General features: G+C 48.4%; 1 protein-coding gene across 2 annotated transcripts in view; it reads right to left on the minus strand.

The window, feature by feature from the left end:
- GALNT10 (polypeptide N-acetylgalactosaminyltransferase 10) overlaps positions 1–15616 on the minus strand; it is a 250562-nt gene that overhangs the window by 137266 nt on the left and 97680 nt on the right. For both annotated transcript variants that reach the window (XR_009865745.1, XM_062188796.1), the window contains exon 2: positions 3561–3663. Coding sequence is in view for 1 of the 2 variants with exons in the window: in XM_062188796.1 (XP_062044780.1) it covers positions 3561–3663 (103 nt within the window). In the remaining variant the exon portion in view is untranslated. The remainder of the gene's footprint in view (positions 1–3560; positions 3664–15616) is intronic.

Genomic DNA, 15616 nt, shown 5'->3' on the forward strand with positions numbered 1-15616 from the left:
AAGAGCAAGTTCAGTGTTGCTCATCACCTAGCAGATACAGGGTCACTGTGGAAGGTAAGGGGAAGAAGGAGGAAAAACAGTGCAAGCACCTGCATACCAAGTGGTGCCTGTGGATCCTGTGGGGACAAGCGCAAAGAGAGGGAAAGGAGCCACAGTCCTGTCAGTCATTTTACAGGTCTGGTTCTCATGGAATCTTCACAGCAGCCATGGAGGGTACACTGAGAGCTTACGTTCTACAGATGGGTAAACTGAGACTTGGGGCCAACACCGTGGCTCACTAGGCGAATCCTCCACCTGCAGCGCGAGCACCCCGGGTTCTAGTCCCTGTTGGGGTGCCGGATTCTGTCCCAGTTGTTCCTCTTCCAATCCAGCTCTCTGCTGTGGCCCGGGAAGGCAGTGGAGGTTGGCCCAGGTGCTCGGGCCCTGCGCCCGCATGGGAGACCAGGAAGAAGCACCGGGCTCCTGGCTTCGGATCAGCGCAGCACGCTGGCCGTAGCAGCCATTTGGGGGATGAACCAATGGAAGGAAGACCTTTCTCTCTGTCTTGCTGTCTAACTCTGCCTGTCAAAAACAAAAAACAAAAAACAAACAAACAAAAAACCCACAAAACAAAAAAACCTGAGACTTGGGAAGGTTCTAAAACTGGGCATGTGGGTTCCAATGCTTGTGCTTCCTCCACTCCATTAGCAGTCCCAAACTCCACTGCCCAAGGAGTGCAGCACCACTGACTGTGAGTGGATCAACCTGGAGCACAGCACGCCAGCTCTCTGAGCTGCCCTTCCTCCTCTGGCACCCCCAGCACATCTGGGAGCCACACGAGAGGCTGCGTATGTGGGAGCTGAAACACTACATGATTGTGAGGAAATGCGATTATTCTCTATGTCAGGCAAATTCGACATGTAAATCAAAATTGCCATAAATGATAAAACAGGCTCTGAATTTTTTCTTTAAAACCAGAAAGCAAATTAAGATCTGCTTATTCCAAGCCAGGACTGCCTCAAAAGTACTGCCTAGAAGCATGGAGTCAGGTGGATCAAGGGCTAGCTTCTCCTTTCCCTGCACAATCCATCAAGGGAAAGGGTCCCTAATGCTTCAGGAAGTTTTTCTCTGGGTTCCCAAGAAGCATATGGCAAGTGGGAGTGTCCACATCCACCTCATGCAACAGCAGCTGAAGAACCTGTGGATGAGTGAGGGTCTTGGAGAAAAGGCAATAAAAGCAGCTGGTTAAAAATTACCCCACCTTCTGGAGCTTGCAGCCTGTTTACTTGGCCAACATCAGCTTGCCAGGAATGTGCAGGCTGAGAGTTAGAGCCCAGCGGTGGATGCTGCTCCACTTCAGCCAGAAAAAGGAAACAACTTCATCATCTGGAACTTGTAATGATCAATGGGAAGACATTGCAGAAAATGTTAATTTATTTTAATTTACTTGAAAGAGACAGAAAGAGAGAGAGAGAGAAAGAGAGAGAGAGAGAGAGAGGAGACATGAGGCAGACAAAGGGATCATCCACCTGCTACTTCACTCCCCAAATTCCTGCAACAGCCAGGGCAGGGCCAGAAGGCTAGAACCCCACCCAGATCTCCCATGTGAGTGGCAGGGGCCCAAGCATTTGAGCCTTCACCTGCTGCCTTGCTCAAGGTGCATTAGCAGTAAGCAGACCAGTGCCCATGAAAGATTCTGCAAGGCACACACGTGGCAAGCAGAAAAAGAAGACGAGAAGCATTTGCTCAGGGAGAGAAGCTTCAGGAGGGCAATGCAGGGGAGTGCTTTGGAGTCTGGGTGCTGGAGCCAGGCAGAGCACACTTTGAAGGCCAGCCCTGCTAATCCTCAGCTGTGTCATCTGGGGCATGCTTTTAGCCATTCTAAGTCTCAGTTTTTGCCTTTTGTATTAATGGAATAAGGAGGCTTAATAATATGAGGATTAACAAGGCAATGCAGAGCTGGACGCCTGGCACATGGTTAGCACTCAACAAATGCTGGCTATTACTCTTCTGTTAAAAAATATTTATTTATTTATTTATTTGAAAGTTAGACTGAGAGAGGAGAGAGAGAGGGAGAAGAGTGTGTGGGGAGGGAAGGAGGGAGAGAGGGAGGCAGAGAGAGAGAGAGAGAGAGAGAGAACATGAATGTGTGCCCATCTGCTAGTTAACTTCCAGAAGTCCACAATGGCTGAGACTGCGCTGGGCCAGGCCGCAGTTAGGAGCCAGGAACTGAATCTATGCCTTCCACATGGATGGCAGGAACCTCACTACCTGAGCTGTTACAGCTGCTTCCCAGGATCTGCACTGGCAGCAGCCCAGAGACAGGAGCCAGAGCCAGGTACAGGACCCTGGCACTCTGATGTGGGACGTGAGAGTCTTAACCACTAGGTCAAATGCCCACCCCTGGTTGTTATTATTATTCTTAATGTCTCTACTGCTCACTCATTGCTTGCTGATCAGCCCAATGTTCTAATAATGTTGGTATAACTGACAAACCAGCTCTTTATAAATGCTCTTTCTTTCTTAATTCAAGCAGTGCTCTTCCTTCTTTTAAACCACTAGCACAGAGAAAAATGCACCTCCTGTCTTTAGATTTCCCTGACCACTGGTGAGGTTACCATACCAGTCCTATTTGGAGCCTCATGGTAAGTGGGGTTTGTCATATAATGTTGAAAAATCAGTAGTGTTGGGTGCCGTTAGCTTAGATAAAAATGGATAAAATACCAATCCCCTACAGCTCTACAGTGCTTTTCAGCACAGAAAAGCTACTTCATACTCATCGCTTTACTTGTTGCCCTCCTAACAACACCCTAAGGTTGTCTCAGCAGGAAGCACGTTGACAGGGAAGGTGAGGCTCAGGGAGTGTGCCCTTTACCTGACGGACTCATGGCTGGCAAGGCCATCAGAGCTGCTCTCCCGACTCCTTAGCCCAGACTGCCTAGGGGTGAGTCATCACAGAACTTCCATATCACCTTATCCCAACCCTTCCCACCTCTCCAGTCTAACAGAGACTGTTTCTAGGAACAATCAGCCCAGGATCACTTTGGCTGAAACCCACCCAAGGAATTCAAGTTCATGGCTTTGGTGCTGGGTAGGGATGAATGCTGCACTCCAGACCTGGGTCCAAAGTCCCAAGTCTGTGTCTTTCTTTACTGTGTGACTCTAGGCAGACTGCTACTCCCCTCTGCGCTATGGGTCTTTTGTTAAATGGACCAAAAGGTTGATTCAGTTTCACAGAGAAGATGGCATGCAAGTGCAGGGTAAAGACCTTGCTGGCTGTGGTGTTCAATTAATGGTTGCTCTTGCTGTCATTGCTCTGTGTTTTATTGGTGAAACATCCTACACAGGGAGACACTTTCACTCACTCAGCAAAGATGGCAGAGCAAATTCTTGTCGGCAATGTGAGTGGAGAAGGAGTCAGAGCAGGTGAAGGGTGGGAGGCTGGTCCTGGGAGTCAGGGGAAGGGACAGGGGTAGGCACGGGGGATGTCAAGAGGCAGTCCAGACTCCTCCACTTCACACACAGCAGGTGCACACACGCCCTCCATGGACTCTGCCTGTGCACGAGCCTGCCCTCCGTACCTACGCGCTGAGCATCCCTCCTGATGGCCTCCTTGTCATGCCAGTCTTTCAGCTTCTGTCCATCTCCCAGGAAAAAGATCTGCTTTTGCCGAGTATGTGAGCCCTTGAAAAAAAAAAAAAAAAGACAGAAATGTGAAAAAGAACAGGAAAGAGAAGCTCAGTCACACAAAGCCAGGAATGACACTGCCTGAGGGAGCTCTGGTATTGATTGAATGACTGCTGCACTGTGTTCCACTCCTCACTTGCCCATTCCCTTGGTGCACCTCTGCGAGTGCCTGCCACATGCCAGCTCAGTGGGGAAAGGCCAGCAAGAGGGCAGAAGCACGGGGCCCACGCCTGGGAACTCACAAACCAGAGTAAGGGAAGAGCAATACACATGTCCTTTTCACTCAGGGAAGAAAGCACTAAGTGTGGGGCTATCCCCACACTGAACTTGCAGTAGTCTAGCATCTACACGAAAAAGGGAAATGTGAAGTCAGTTTAAATGATATTAGACATTATGCATTTATGTGAAACATATTCATTTCATATGTAATCAATGTAGACAGCGATCGAGGTGTTTTTCATTGTTTTCATTGTACTAAGTCTCCAAAATACACTGTGTCTTTCACATGTGTGTTAACCGCATTTGCTCAGCAGCTGCAGGTGATCAGAGGCTGCACCTGGGCCAGGACAGGGTCTGTGGCTTAGACGAAAGGTCAGAGGCGGTGCTGCAAGAGTGCACTTCCTCCAGGGAGGAATGGAGACAGTTTCATGGACACGAGGGCGTTGGGGTTGGGCCTTAGACCAGGGGAAATGAGAGGCAGGTGGGGGAACAGCTAGGACGTGGACTGCCAGGTGCTGGGGGCGAATGGAGGAGCTGTGCTTGGCCTGAGGGGTGGGGCTCTGGGCACAGGCGCCCAGGCAGCTCTTGCTCCTCTCTGCAGTTCCCAGCACCAAAGAGGGTGAACATTCGGCAAACATGTGTGCACTGTAGGAGAAAGCAATTGAGCAGCTGAAAAGAAAAAAAAGCATATACTCGCACAGCACCCACAAGGGAGTGGCAGTCCGGGGGCAGGCTCTCACTGCGGAGGCCGCACACCCGTATCTGGGGTCATCAGAAGGGGTCTCCTGATGCTTTCGGTCACCAACAGCCAAGTCTCCAGGCTTGGCCTGAGGCTCCGTAAGAGCCTCCCCCAGGCACGCCCCAGCTGTCCATATTTCTCTACCACCTTCACATACACAGCAACAGCTTTCCCCATCACTCTGCCCAGTAAAAATCCCACAGACTTGTGCCTGCCATCGCGGCGGCAGCAATCCAACAGTTTTACTTCCTTGATAACGAACAAGGAAGGCTCTGACTGAGAGGCGAGCTGGATGTGAGTGCTCTCAAGAAGCCACCTGAATAAAATCATCCCCATGCCTGTTTGTTAAGTCTGTGGCCGATCTGCGAGTTATCAGATTGTCCTCAGCGGCTCAACCTCCCTCCAGAGGGTCTAGTGACAGCAACGATCCTTTGCGTCCTCTCTCCCACAGACCTCTGTGAGTCTCAAGAACACAGCTCTGAAGGAGAGTGTGCTAGCTGTCTTAGTCAGGAACAAAAATACCACAAAAAGCAAGGAGCCACACATCACCGAGACAGAGCCACCAGATCCTTAATGGACCACCTGGTCAGTGCACCCAGCTTCAGCTGCACTGAGCTGCGCTGCCCCTGGGGTCCTCAGACGCTGCCTTGGGATGGGGTGGCAGGGGGAGTTTGCCCCCAGCTCCTTCCAACAGAGTAGCAAGGCATCTGTCTTCTTTATGGATTGGGGCTACATTTAAAAAAGTTCCTCTTTTAAAAACCAAACAGACTGAAAATCTTCTCAACTAGCCAACAAATACATCTGGAAACTGAGCAAGGCCCTCTTCCCCAGTATCACAGAAAAACCAGGCCCTGTTCTGTTTCTACGAGGTCAAGGTGGATCAGCCTGCGCTGCCAGCGCTCCCCTCTCCAGCCCTCCCTCTTAGTTCCTTTTTCCTCTTCCATAACCCCCCCACCCCCCACCCCCGTTAGAAATGCTGGTTGATTTCTCGAGGTCATTGACAAGAGTAAGGCTTTGCAAATTGAGGCACAACGCTAAGGCTGTGGTCTCCAAAACAACAGTGCTGTAGCATCAGCGCCACTTGGGAACGCAAATTCCTGGGCACTCAGCTGAGATCTCCTGAGATGTCAACTCTGCAGGTGGGGCCCAGCAACCTGTGTTTTAATAAACCCTCCAAGAGATTCGGAAGCCCACTCCCACTGGAGAGCTGCGGGTCTACAATTAGGGAGTTGATAATTCTGCCTGCTCTCTGCTGATCAGACCAAGCCACGGCTATTGTAACCCAGCTATGCAGATACTTATAATCAAATGTTGCAAAAACCCTGTGGGCCAAACGTGGTCACTGGCAACCACAATCTGGTGGTGTTTGAGGTGTTGCCTTGTTTCGTTTTTAAAAAATCTAGATTGAAAAAATAGGGAAGATTTCAGGCTGTCTTATCAAGATGTTTGGCTTCCCCTGAAAACCTAAGAGATGATGCCGACGCTTGTCCCCACCATTCCTTAATGCTTTCACCTGGCTCTCATCGTGCATCTGTGCTACCTGGCTTGTTCTAGCGAGTCTGCAACAACACATTGTTATACAGAAGTGGATCCTGGATGGGTAAGATTAGGGACTGTGTTGTCTGGGGACTAGGAAGCAAGAAACCCTGGGAACATGGGAGGAGTGTACTTGTTCTGTGAGGTCCTGGTACCAGAGTGAGTGTGAGTAGTAGAAGTTACTCAATGATTGACAGGTCAGGAGAAGCTGGAGAAGCAATTCCAAAAGTTGGACTGATGCTATGATGAGCCAGGGCCACTTGGAAGAAGAGGTTAGAGGAGGCCAGGCACAAGAAGATGGACCGTTCTTCAGAGTGGGCAAGAGGGGAATCACATGTGGTGTCAGGGTTAGGCTTCTCAAATTTTAAACTGCAGTAGAAGTATGTGGGGGAATCTTATTAATGCACAATCTGATAGAGTAGGTCTCGGTGGGGCCTGGGATCCTGCATTTCTAACAAGTTCCCAGGTGATGCTGATGCTGCTGGTCTACCGAAGACACTGAGTAGCAAGGGTTAATCATCCCTGAAAGTCCATGTCCAGAATCTAGGATTCCACGAAAGGCACTGTTTTCTCCAAATGCTTGGCAAAGTCTTCTGATGCTACCAGGAATGGGGTACAGGGATGAAGCTCAGTCATGACCTCACAGAAGTAAATGCCTTGAACCGTGAACAGTGGATTGCTGAACTGACAGTGTTGAGAATGAAGGTTCCCAAGTCCTGGGACTTTCCTGCCTACCACCAATGCCTCTGCCTTAATCATGTGCTTATATCTGTCCTTCCCTCTCTCCCAAAATCTATGGAAATTATCTCTGCGGTTTCAGGTAGTCTCATTAGTCCTTATATCTTCCCTAAATCAGAAGAACTCTGGAGTCTGTTGACACAAGGAGTTCTACGTGTCTCCTGAACACACAGCTGCCGGAACCCTCAAATGTCTAAGCTAGGCAGCAGCTCAGAGACTTTGAGTCTGCCTCCTTTCCTTGCCACTTAACAAATAGGAAAACTGAAGTCCAAACCGGCCAAGGTACCCAACCGAGGCCACACAAGCAGGCAAGAGGGTAACAGCCACATCCCTTGACTCCAGGCTAACTTTTCATGGAACCTGCCCTTGCAGTGTGATCTTGCTCAACCTACAGGAGTCACAGGCACCTTACTTCTTCCACCTGGGAAGTGGAGATGGCATCAGAGAAGCTGAGAACAACCACAAACTGTATCCTGAGCACTCTCATTATGTACACAGATTGTGGGTATTGGCTCTTTTTAGGACTTTAAGAATCTACTGGAAACTGACATCTTATCACCAAATTGCCTTGAAGGAGGACTCCAATTTTACTATATAGGCTAAAAAGGTCTCCAATAATAGGTAAGCAGGTGGAGAACTGATTTTGTTCTACAATCACCAAGTATTCAGAACCCAAAGGGCTCCTGGAATCCTACCCACAATCTCAACAAAAACTTTGGTCAGTTTTAGGTGGCTTAGGAGTCTGAGTCCATCTGTTTAATTTCTAGACACAGTACAGATAAAGCAAGCCCAGACTAGGGGCCGGCGCTGTGGCACAGTAGGATAAACTTCCACTTGCACTGCTGGCACCCCATATGGGTGCCGGTTCATGTCCCAGCTGTTCCTCTTCCAATCCAGCTCTCTGCTGTGGCCTGGGAAAGCAGTGGAAGATGGGCCAAGTGCTTGGGCCCCTGCACCTGTGTGGGAGACCTGGAAGAAGCTCCTGGCTCTGGAATGGCCCAGCTCCCTCTGTTGCAGCCATTTGGGGCAGTGAACCAGCATCTGGAAGATCTCTCTCTCTCCCTCTCTCTGTCTGTAACTCTACTTGTCAAATAAATAAATAAATAAACTTTAAAAAAAAAAAAAAGAAACCCCCAGATCATCTGACTGTCACCAAATGTCGATGGACACTACTCCATGTGAGGCACCATGCTAGGCACGGGGCAGGCCAGAGCGATGTGAAGATATACAGGGTTTATACCCAAAGCAGTCTCCTCAAAGGGTAGTTCTTAAGGGGCCAGGACTCTCATTACAGAGGCAAATTCCTGGGCCCCAACCTGAACCTGTTAAATCAAAGTATCTGGGGTTAGGGGCACAGAAAGATGTTATGTTTAAACACGTGATTGTGATTCACAATAAACTTGGAAAACCACTTGAGTAAATCCAGCCACCTGATCTTATGGATAGGAACTCTGAGACTCACGGAGAATGGACTTGGTCTGAATACTATAACTTGTCAGTGAATCTACCTTAGGCTACACTGGAGTTTACTGAAGTTGCAGGTATGTCTATTTTGGCTTGTCAAGTAAATTCCTAGGTGAATCTCTGGCTCTTCTTGATAAATACCGGTGAATAAGTGAATGAATGAACAATGGACTGCTCATCAGCTGGGGCAGGAAGCCCAGTTTAATGGCTCAGAGTACTCTGGTTCAAAGAGTTGGGAAAACCTGGCTTTCCCTTTCTGGGCTGGTGGACCCGTTTCTGTGACTGATAAATACAGAAAAAGTACAGCACCGGGATCCAAGCCTGCGTTCTAGGAAGGAGTAAGTGGCTCATCCTCACAGAGTGTTCTGCTCCGCGTGTGAGAGCCTCTCAGGGAGACCTACTATTGATACATTATCTTTAGAGAAAGGTTATGAAGACAAGGTACATTCTGGTGTTTGTGATGGCCGTGTTTGGAGGAACAGGACAGAGAATGGGAATCTAATAATAAAACTGTGGGTCCTGCAGAGGCAACCTATTTAACACCTGATCCAGTTCAACTGGCTCTGGCTGATAACAGGATTTAGAGAGTTTCCTCATTAACAAGATGTCTTGGGCCCACGTGGAAAGTCGGTGTTCTTCAAGCAAAGGCAAAAACCTACGAGTTAAGAGAGGCTGGCATTCTCTAAGAGAAACTCATGCTGCAAGCCCTGTAACAACGGGACAGGCATGAACAATGCTGCTCAAAAGACAAGCAATTCCCAGGCAATAGCAATCACTTAATATAATGTAAAAGAGCACGTCAATCCAGAGGTGATTTTAAGTTTCTTTAATTCTGCAGACACAAAGATTTGTCTATAAAGGCTGTGATTATTCTCGTTCAGCAACCACCTTCTGCTACTTTTCTCCCCCTTAGTTTCTAGATGTCCTTCTGCTGAAGGAAGAGAAAGGGCAGGGAGGAGCATGGCTGGAGAAGTGGGTTTGTGGAGGAGGCTGGCAGAATTAATGTGGAAATCGCATTAAACCATAAGTTGGAAATGGCTTTCGACTGGCTGCTCTAAACAACTGCTTCTGGTATCCATGTGCTTTCACTTAGCATTCCACTAAATGAACTGATCAGTGTTCAAGCAGCTACACACTCACACACATACACACGGAATTTTAATCTTTGTTTAATCACTTTTAGCATGCCTGGCACCCTTTGATGGCAGGAAAGGATGGTGGTGAAGCAAGGCAACTGCACTTGGCTCACGAAGACTGGTCCAAGTGCACAGCCAGATCCTCAGACCGCAGACCTGGCCACGCCTGCTCAGCAAGGACACTTGTGTCGCTGGCCGGGCTGGTGAGTGGAGGTCTGGAGGCACTAAGACAGCAAGTCACCTGCTTCTCCAAGGGCTGGGGCGATATTACCACAGGAGGCTGCAGTACATTTTAGGTTGGCATCTGTCCATGTCCCTCTCCACTGCAGTGATTTGGCTCTGAGGTTTAAATGACCCTTCCTCTGTAATTCCAAACATTTGTTTATCTAGTAGATTATTCTAATTATTCTCCTCTCTCTCTCTCTCTCTCTCGCACACACAAACACACACACACACAGGTTACCTTCAAGATTATACTTCAAAGAGGATCAGGTAGGGCTTAATTTAGCTGAAATCATAAAGTTACTTTAAGAAGTATGGACAATTGGATCAGAGTTCTTTCTCTCTCTCTCTCTCTCTTTCTTTTTTGATAGGTAGAGTTAGACAGTGAGAGAGAGAGAGAGACAGAGAGAAAGATCTTCCTTCCGTCAGTTCACCCCCCCCCCCACCCCCAAATGGCTTCCATGGCCGGTGCACTGCGCCGATCCGAAGCCAGGAGCCAGGTGCTTCTCCTGGTCTCCCATGTGGGTGCAGGGCCCAAGCACTTGGGCCATCCTCCACTGCCTTCCCGGGCCACAGCAGAGAGCTGGATTGGAAGAGGAGCAACCAAGACAGAATCTGGTGCCCCGACCAGGAATAGAACCCGGGGTGCCAGCACCACAGGTGGAGGATTAGCCAAGTGAGCCGCGGTGCTGGCAAGAGTCCTTTCTTCATGAGTTGTGAGGACATAAGTCAGATGGTTTTATTTATTCAGTCACTCAAAAAATGATTATTGAGGGCTGACCATATCCAGGAACTCTGGGAAAGACAATGATAAAAGAGTCCATGCCCTCAGCAATCAGGGCAGACATGAGACTTGTATGTAAAGGAGGAAAAACATACAACATTATACCATAATGCCTTAAAAGTAGTACAAGATAAATTCTACCGGTATTTATAAGGGCCCTCAAACTGAACTGTACCTGGGATGACCAGGACAGGGTTAATGGAAGAAGAGTCTTTGAGAAGGTGTGTGTGTGTGTTTAAAGATTTTATTTATTTACTTGAGAGAGTTACAGACAGAGGGAGAAACAGAGAGAAAGGTCTTCCACCTGCTTCTTCACTACCCAAATGGCTGCAACAACCAGAGCTGGACTGATCCAAAAACGGGAGCCAGGAGCTGCTTCTGCATCTCCCACGTGGGTGCAGGGGCCCAAGCACTTTGGCATCTTCTGCTTTCCCAGGCCTTGAGCAGAGAGCTGGATCAGAAGAGGAGCAGCCGAGACACAAACTGGTGCCCATATGGGATGCCAGCACCACAGGTCTAGGATTAGCCTACTACACCACAGTGCCAGCCCCAAAGGTGTGGTTTTGATGGCAGCAATGAAAGGGACAGGTCAGCTAGAGGGAAAGTATGCACAGAGATAGAGGTTACAGTGTACAGGACTAAGATGCTTTAAAGCAAGGGGCCTAGCTGGGCTGGATGGAATGAGGTGCAAGAGAGGAGCCATAAGATTGAGAAGGGAATCTGGACTAGAAGTGGACAGTCTTATGTTTGGGCTTCTTGGCAGGTGGGAACCACAGAGGGTCTTTGGGCAAGGAACAGGCTTTGGAGTAGAGCAGCAAGAATAAACATGTTATGTACTAACTACTCACTTTCAGTTAACCTCCAAACTTGCTTCCCGTGAGAGCTGCAGGCAGAAAGATGTTTTGAGTTCATTTAGAGGAAATGTTCCTTTTCTGTGGGCTGAGGACCATGCTGTTTCTGCATCACAGTCAGACCTAAATGCGGCTGACCCAACCTCAGTCCCTATCCAGTATACTACTGTTTGGAGAAAACCTACGTTCAACTACAACCAGAACCAGGCTGTGTGGGACCACCACCCAACTTAAAGGATGCTGTTTATGAGTGAAAGGAGACTCTAAGACTCAGCAATCGTGAGACTGGCCGCGTTGGCCAGGCCCATGCTGGGCAAGTCCTGCTGTTCCCATCGGCAGCAGGGCCAGGCCAGTTTCCCCTGCTCCAATAACTCTGTTGTCTCAACACCAGGAGGCTAGAATCTGAAATTTGGATGGGGTCCCATTCCCTAAGGGGAAAGGTCACTTACAAATGGGAGCCACTGTTTAAAAAGGCTGATGGTGCGTTTCCAAGGGCAGGACGGCGCCCTCCCTCCCCGCCCAGGCTACCCTTTGTTTTCTAGGATGGCTCTAGAAAAGGTCATCTTCTATTGAAGGTGTGAAAGCTCATTAAAAGACTTTTTAAGCAGCAGGGAGAATGTCTATTATCTAAAGGGCAAGTGGAACCCTTAGTAACTTTTCCCTTCCATTCCAAAACAACAATTTCTTCAGAGTAAGTACCCAAATACTTTATCTAAAAAAAAAAAAAAAAAAGCAAAACCTCAAACCCACCCTAACTAATGGGGTTCATTTGCATCTCTCGCCCATCCATCTATCCATGCATCTGTCTGTCCATCCATACATCCACTTAAATGTATGAGTACAAGCACAAAGCCAGGCCCTGCGCTAGCTGCTAAGGATAACACTGGTGAGCAGGACAGACAAAGGTCCTCCTCTCACAGAACTCAGAGGAGTGTGGCTGGCAGAAGAGGAAACACCGACTTTCACCCAGAATCACAAAGTTGCTACAGTTGGCAAATACATAAAAGAGGGATGTAGTGCAAAAAAAAAGATTCCTTTTTTTTTGATCAGATTGGAGGGATCTGACCCACTCAGCAATGCTTCCCTGAGGAGACTGGAAAAAGAATTACATCAGTAGAGAGAAGAGAACACAGCAGTACAGACAGAGGGACAAGCAAGGACATGCAAGGGCCCTGTGGCTGGACAAACATGAAACACACGAAGAATTGAAAGAGCCGTGTGTGGGGTATACAGAGCAGGAGGGGAGGTCGGATGGGGACCAGAGGGCAGGGATAAGGATTCCCCCTGGAGCATTTAGATCTGTGTTTTATATACAGAGGTGGCAAGGTCAGATTGCATTTGGAAAGCTCTCTTGGTGGCCAAGTGGAGAGGGGATTAGGAGGCCAAGAGTAAGGGTGGGAGGTCAGGCAGGAGCCATCACAGTGGTGCTGGCAGAGAAGTCACAAACCTGGGCCAGGACGACACAGGTGAGGCTGGGCAGACACAGATGGTCCGTGGCCCTACAGAAGCAGGTGGGGCTCGATGTTGGTTTCATCATGTGTTACTTCCCCATTTCAATACTATCTGTGGAGAGCAAGCCAAGGAAGCAGGGCTGACATGGGACTGAATGTCTGTTTCATGCTCAGGAATTCAGTGACACAGCCAGAAAAGGGGCTAGAAATCCCAAGTGGGGAAGCTGGTGAGCTTCCCAAGTCCTCACGCTCAGGGACCCTATGCCTCCATCACGTCCCCAGGGGCACCAGTTCTCAGAGACACCCCCCCGCCCCCGCAAGTGGTGTGGGCACTGTGGTGCTGACAGATCCTGTGCTTGGAAGATAAGTATTTTCATTAGCTCAGAAGGCTCTGCAATGACTTCAACCACAGAAACGGCAATCAGTTTTCATGCTGGAGGAAAAATTGCCTAAACTGGACTCGTGAGAGGTGGTTTGTCTTTATATTCCACAGGCGACTGTTAAGGGAGATTCTGATTTTATGTTATTTTCACCGTAAGTGGTGAGTTTATTACAGTCTAACTCTTTCGTAAGATAAGACTTGACTACATTATTATTGTCATTATATCCACTTTGTAGATGCCCAAACTGAGGCTTGGGGAGAAAATCGGTATGAAGGCATTTTGCAAACTGCCAACCATCACATTAGCGTAATCATCACAGCAAACAGCACTGGTCACACGCATCTGCCTACTGGTTCCCTGCCACTTGTCTAGGAAGGCACAAGGAACACGGTCTCAGGAGAGGGAAACTGGCTGAAGCTAATCGCACTTCTGCATCATCAACAGGGCAGTGCCCAGGGGGTCTTGGCAGCCTTGGTTTGGCTGCTGGGGAATGGTCACAGGAAAGCCTCTAAGGAGTGTTTTTGCAGAGGCTTGTGGGGTTGGCGAAGCAGAAAGCCTATGCTGCTTTGCACAGCAGGTGTGGCTGGTACTGAGCACAGCAGGTAGAACTGGCAAGCTCAAAAGAAGCCAAGTTCCAACCTCTCAAGGACTAACATACTGTTAGTCTCTTAGTTGGGGACTTCTGGATGAGCCACTGAGGAATAAGGTCCTTGCTCTATTAGTAGTCATCATTATAAATACAATCTGCTATATTCCAAAGACACAGAGAGTGGAGGAGCTCTTGCTTGGAAGTCAGAAAAACCTAGGGTTGGGTCAAAGTTCCAGGGCTTACTAGCTCTACAGCCTGGGGCAAGTTACACCATTTTCCCACCTCTAAGCAGGGGGAAACCAGTAGTATCTTGCATAAAGGCTACTGTGAGGATTAAGTGAGATTCACCATGTATAGTTTTTAACAGTGTTTGGCACTGAGGAAGCATGAAAAGTTGTAGCTACCATTAGGATAGTACTTTATAATTTGTAAAGTATTTTTATTTGTACTTCCTATTTCTTCACTGCAGGCATACTAGGATAGAGACACACATTACCAGGCTTCTGTGACTTTCTTCTTTCTGGATCCCACACTCTGAGACTCTTTCTCAACACCAGTGGGCTAGTGCTGGCCAGGAGACAGGACCCACCAGCTATACCTGCTGCACCCAGTAGATGGTGATCTGCAGGATGACTGCCTGCTCACTCCTTGAGAAGGACTCCCAAGAGGGCCAGAGCAGGTAGACGGGTGGGGAAGCACAACATGACTGACAGCAGTCCCCTCTCTGTGGCCCCATTCCATAGCTGCCGGGACCTTCCCTTGTACCACGCCTCATAGGTGACAGACTCCAGCTGTCTGCTGGGAGCTTTCTTTGCTACAGAACATGGATGGAGATCATCTTGGGCAGTTGGGACATGGAAAACTTCCTTCCTCTCTACAGACAGCTGCAGTTACTAGAGGATTCCTTCCGGTATTAGCTCCTTGCACTTCCTCCCGGTCCAAGGGGAAAGTCTCTGATGAGATCATGATTCCGATCTCTTCCACCTGCCACCTCAGAACCTCTGAACTCATCCCCATGTCTCTGTTTCTCTCTGGTGGAGGCCATACGGGGCTTTAGACTGCCCTGGCAGTACCCCCAGCATTCTCTTGCCTCCCCCAACTCATTTTGGCATTGTTGCTTTCACATAATAATCTCATAAGACATCCCATGCCCTAGGCAGGGAACAAGAGGTGCAACCACAACATGGCTTAGGGGATAGCTTTTCCAGAACACACCAAGCTGCTGTGAAAGCAGATGCTCCTGCAGGGATGAATCCAGACCCTCACTTTAGCATACTTCCCTGACGTGTGTCCTTAGAGCGTTATTATTGATCCTTTGCAATTTCATGGTCATTGGGGGTTCATTTGATTACTCTCTGTGTCTCCCCAAATTATGAGCCCCATGAAGGTAGGAGATATATTTTTTTGTTTTTTGCTAAACAAATGAATGGGCGGAGACACCTTTTGTTTCATCTTTTCTAGGTGAAGGAAAGGTCACCGAGGGATTAAGTATGTCTAAGATAGTCACAAAGATTTAATACCATAAAGGGGTTCTGAGGATTAACTTTATCCTATGATTAAATGGCTTCAGGTCAATTTACTAGGCTACAGAACTCTAGAGAGAGCAGGTTCACTTGATCCTAAAATGATTTCTAAAAGATGCAATAGCTTTGAACTCTTGTACTTTGCTCCTTCTTCCCTTTTTCAAACTGTGTTCTTTCTGGATTCCTAACCTTAAAGTTTGTGGCAGAAATTGTAGTATGTCCCCTAGGAGCTGTTCTCCTTTTCAACCACAGTAATAGAAATTTTAGCTGGGAATATGACTGCTTGGAATAAAGATAATATTTCCCTGACACCTT

The sequence above is a fragment of the Lepus europaeus genome, chromosome 4 (genome assembly GCF_033115175.1).
Source record: "Lepus europaeus isolate LE1 chromosome 4, mLepTim1.pri, whole genome shotgun sequence".
In the NCBI taxonomy this organism is placed as follows: Eukaryota; Metazoa; Chordata; class Mammalia; order Lagomorpha; family Leporidae; genus Lepus; species Lepus europaeus.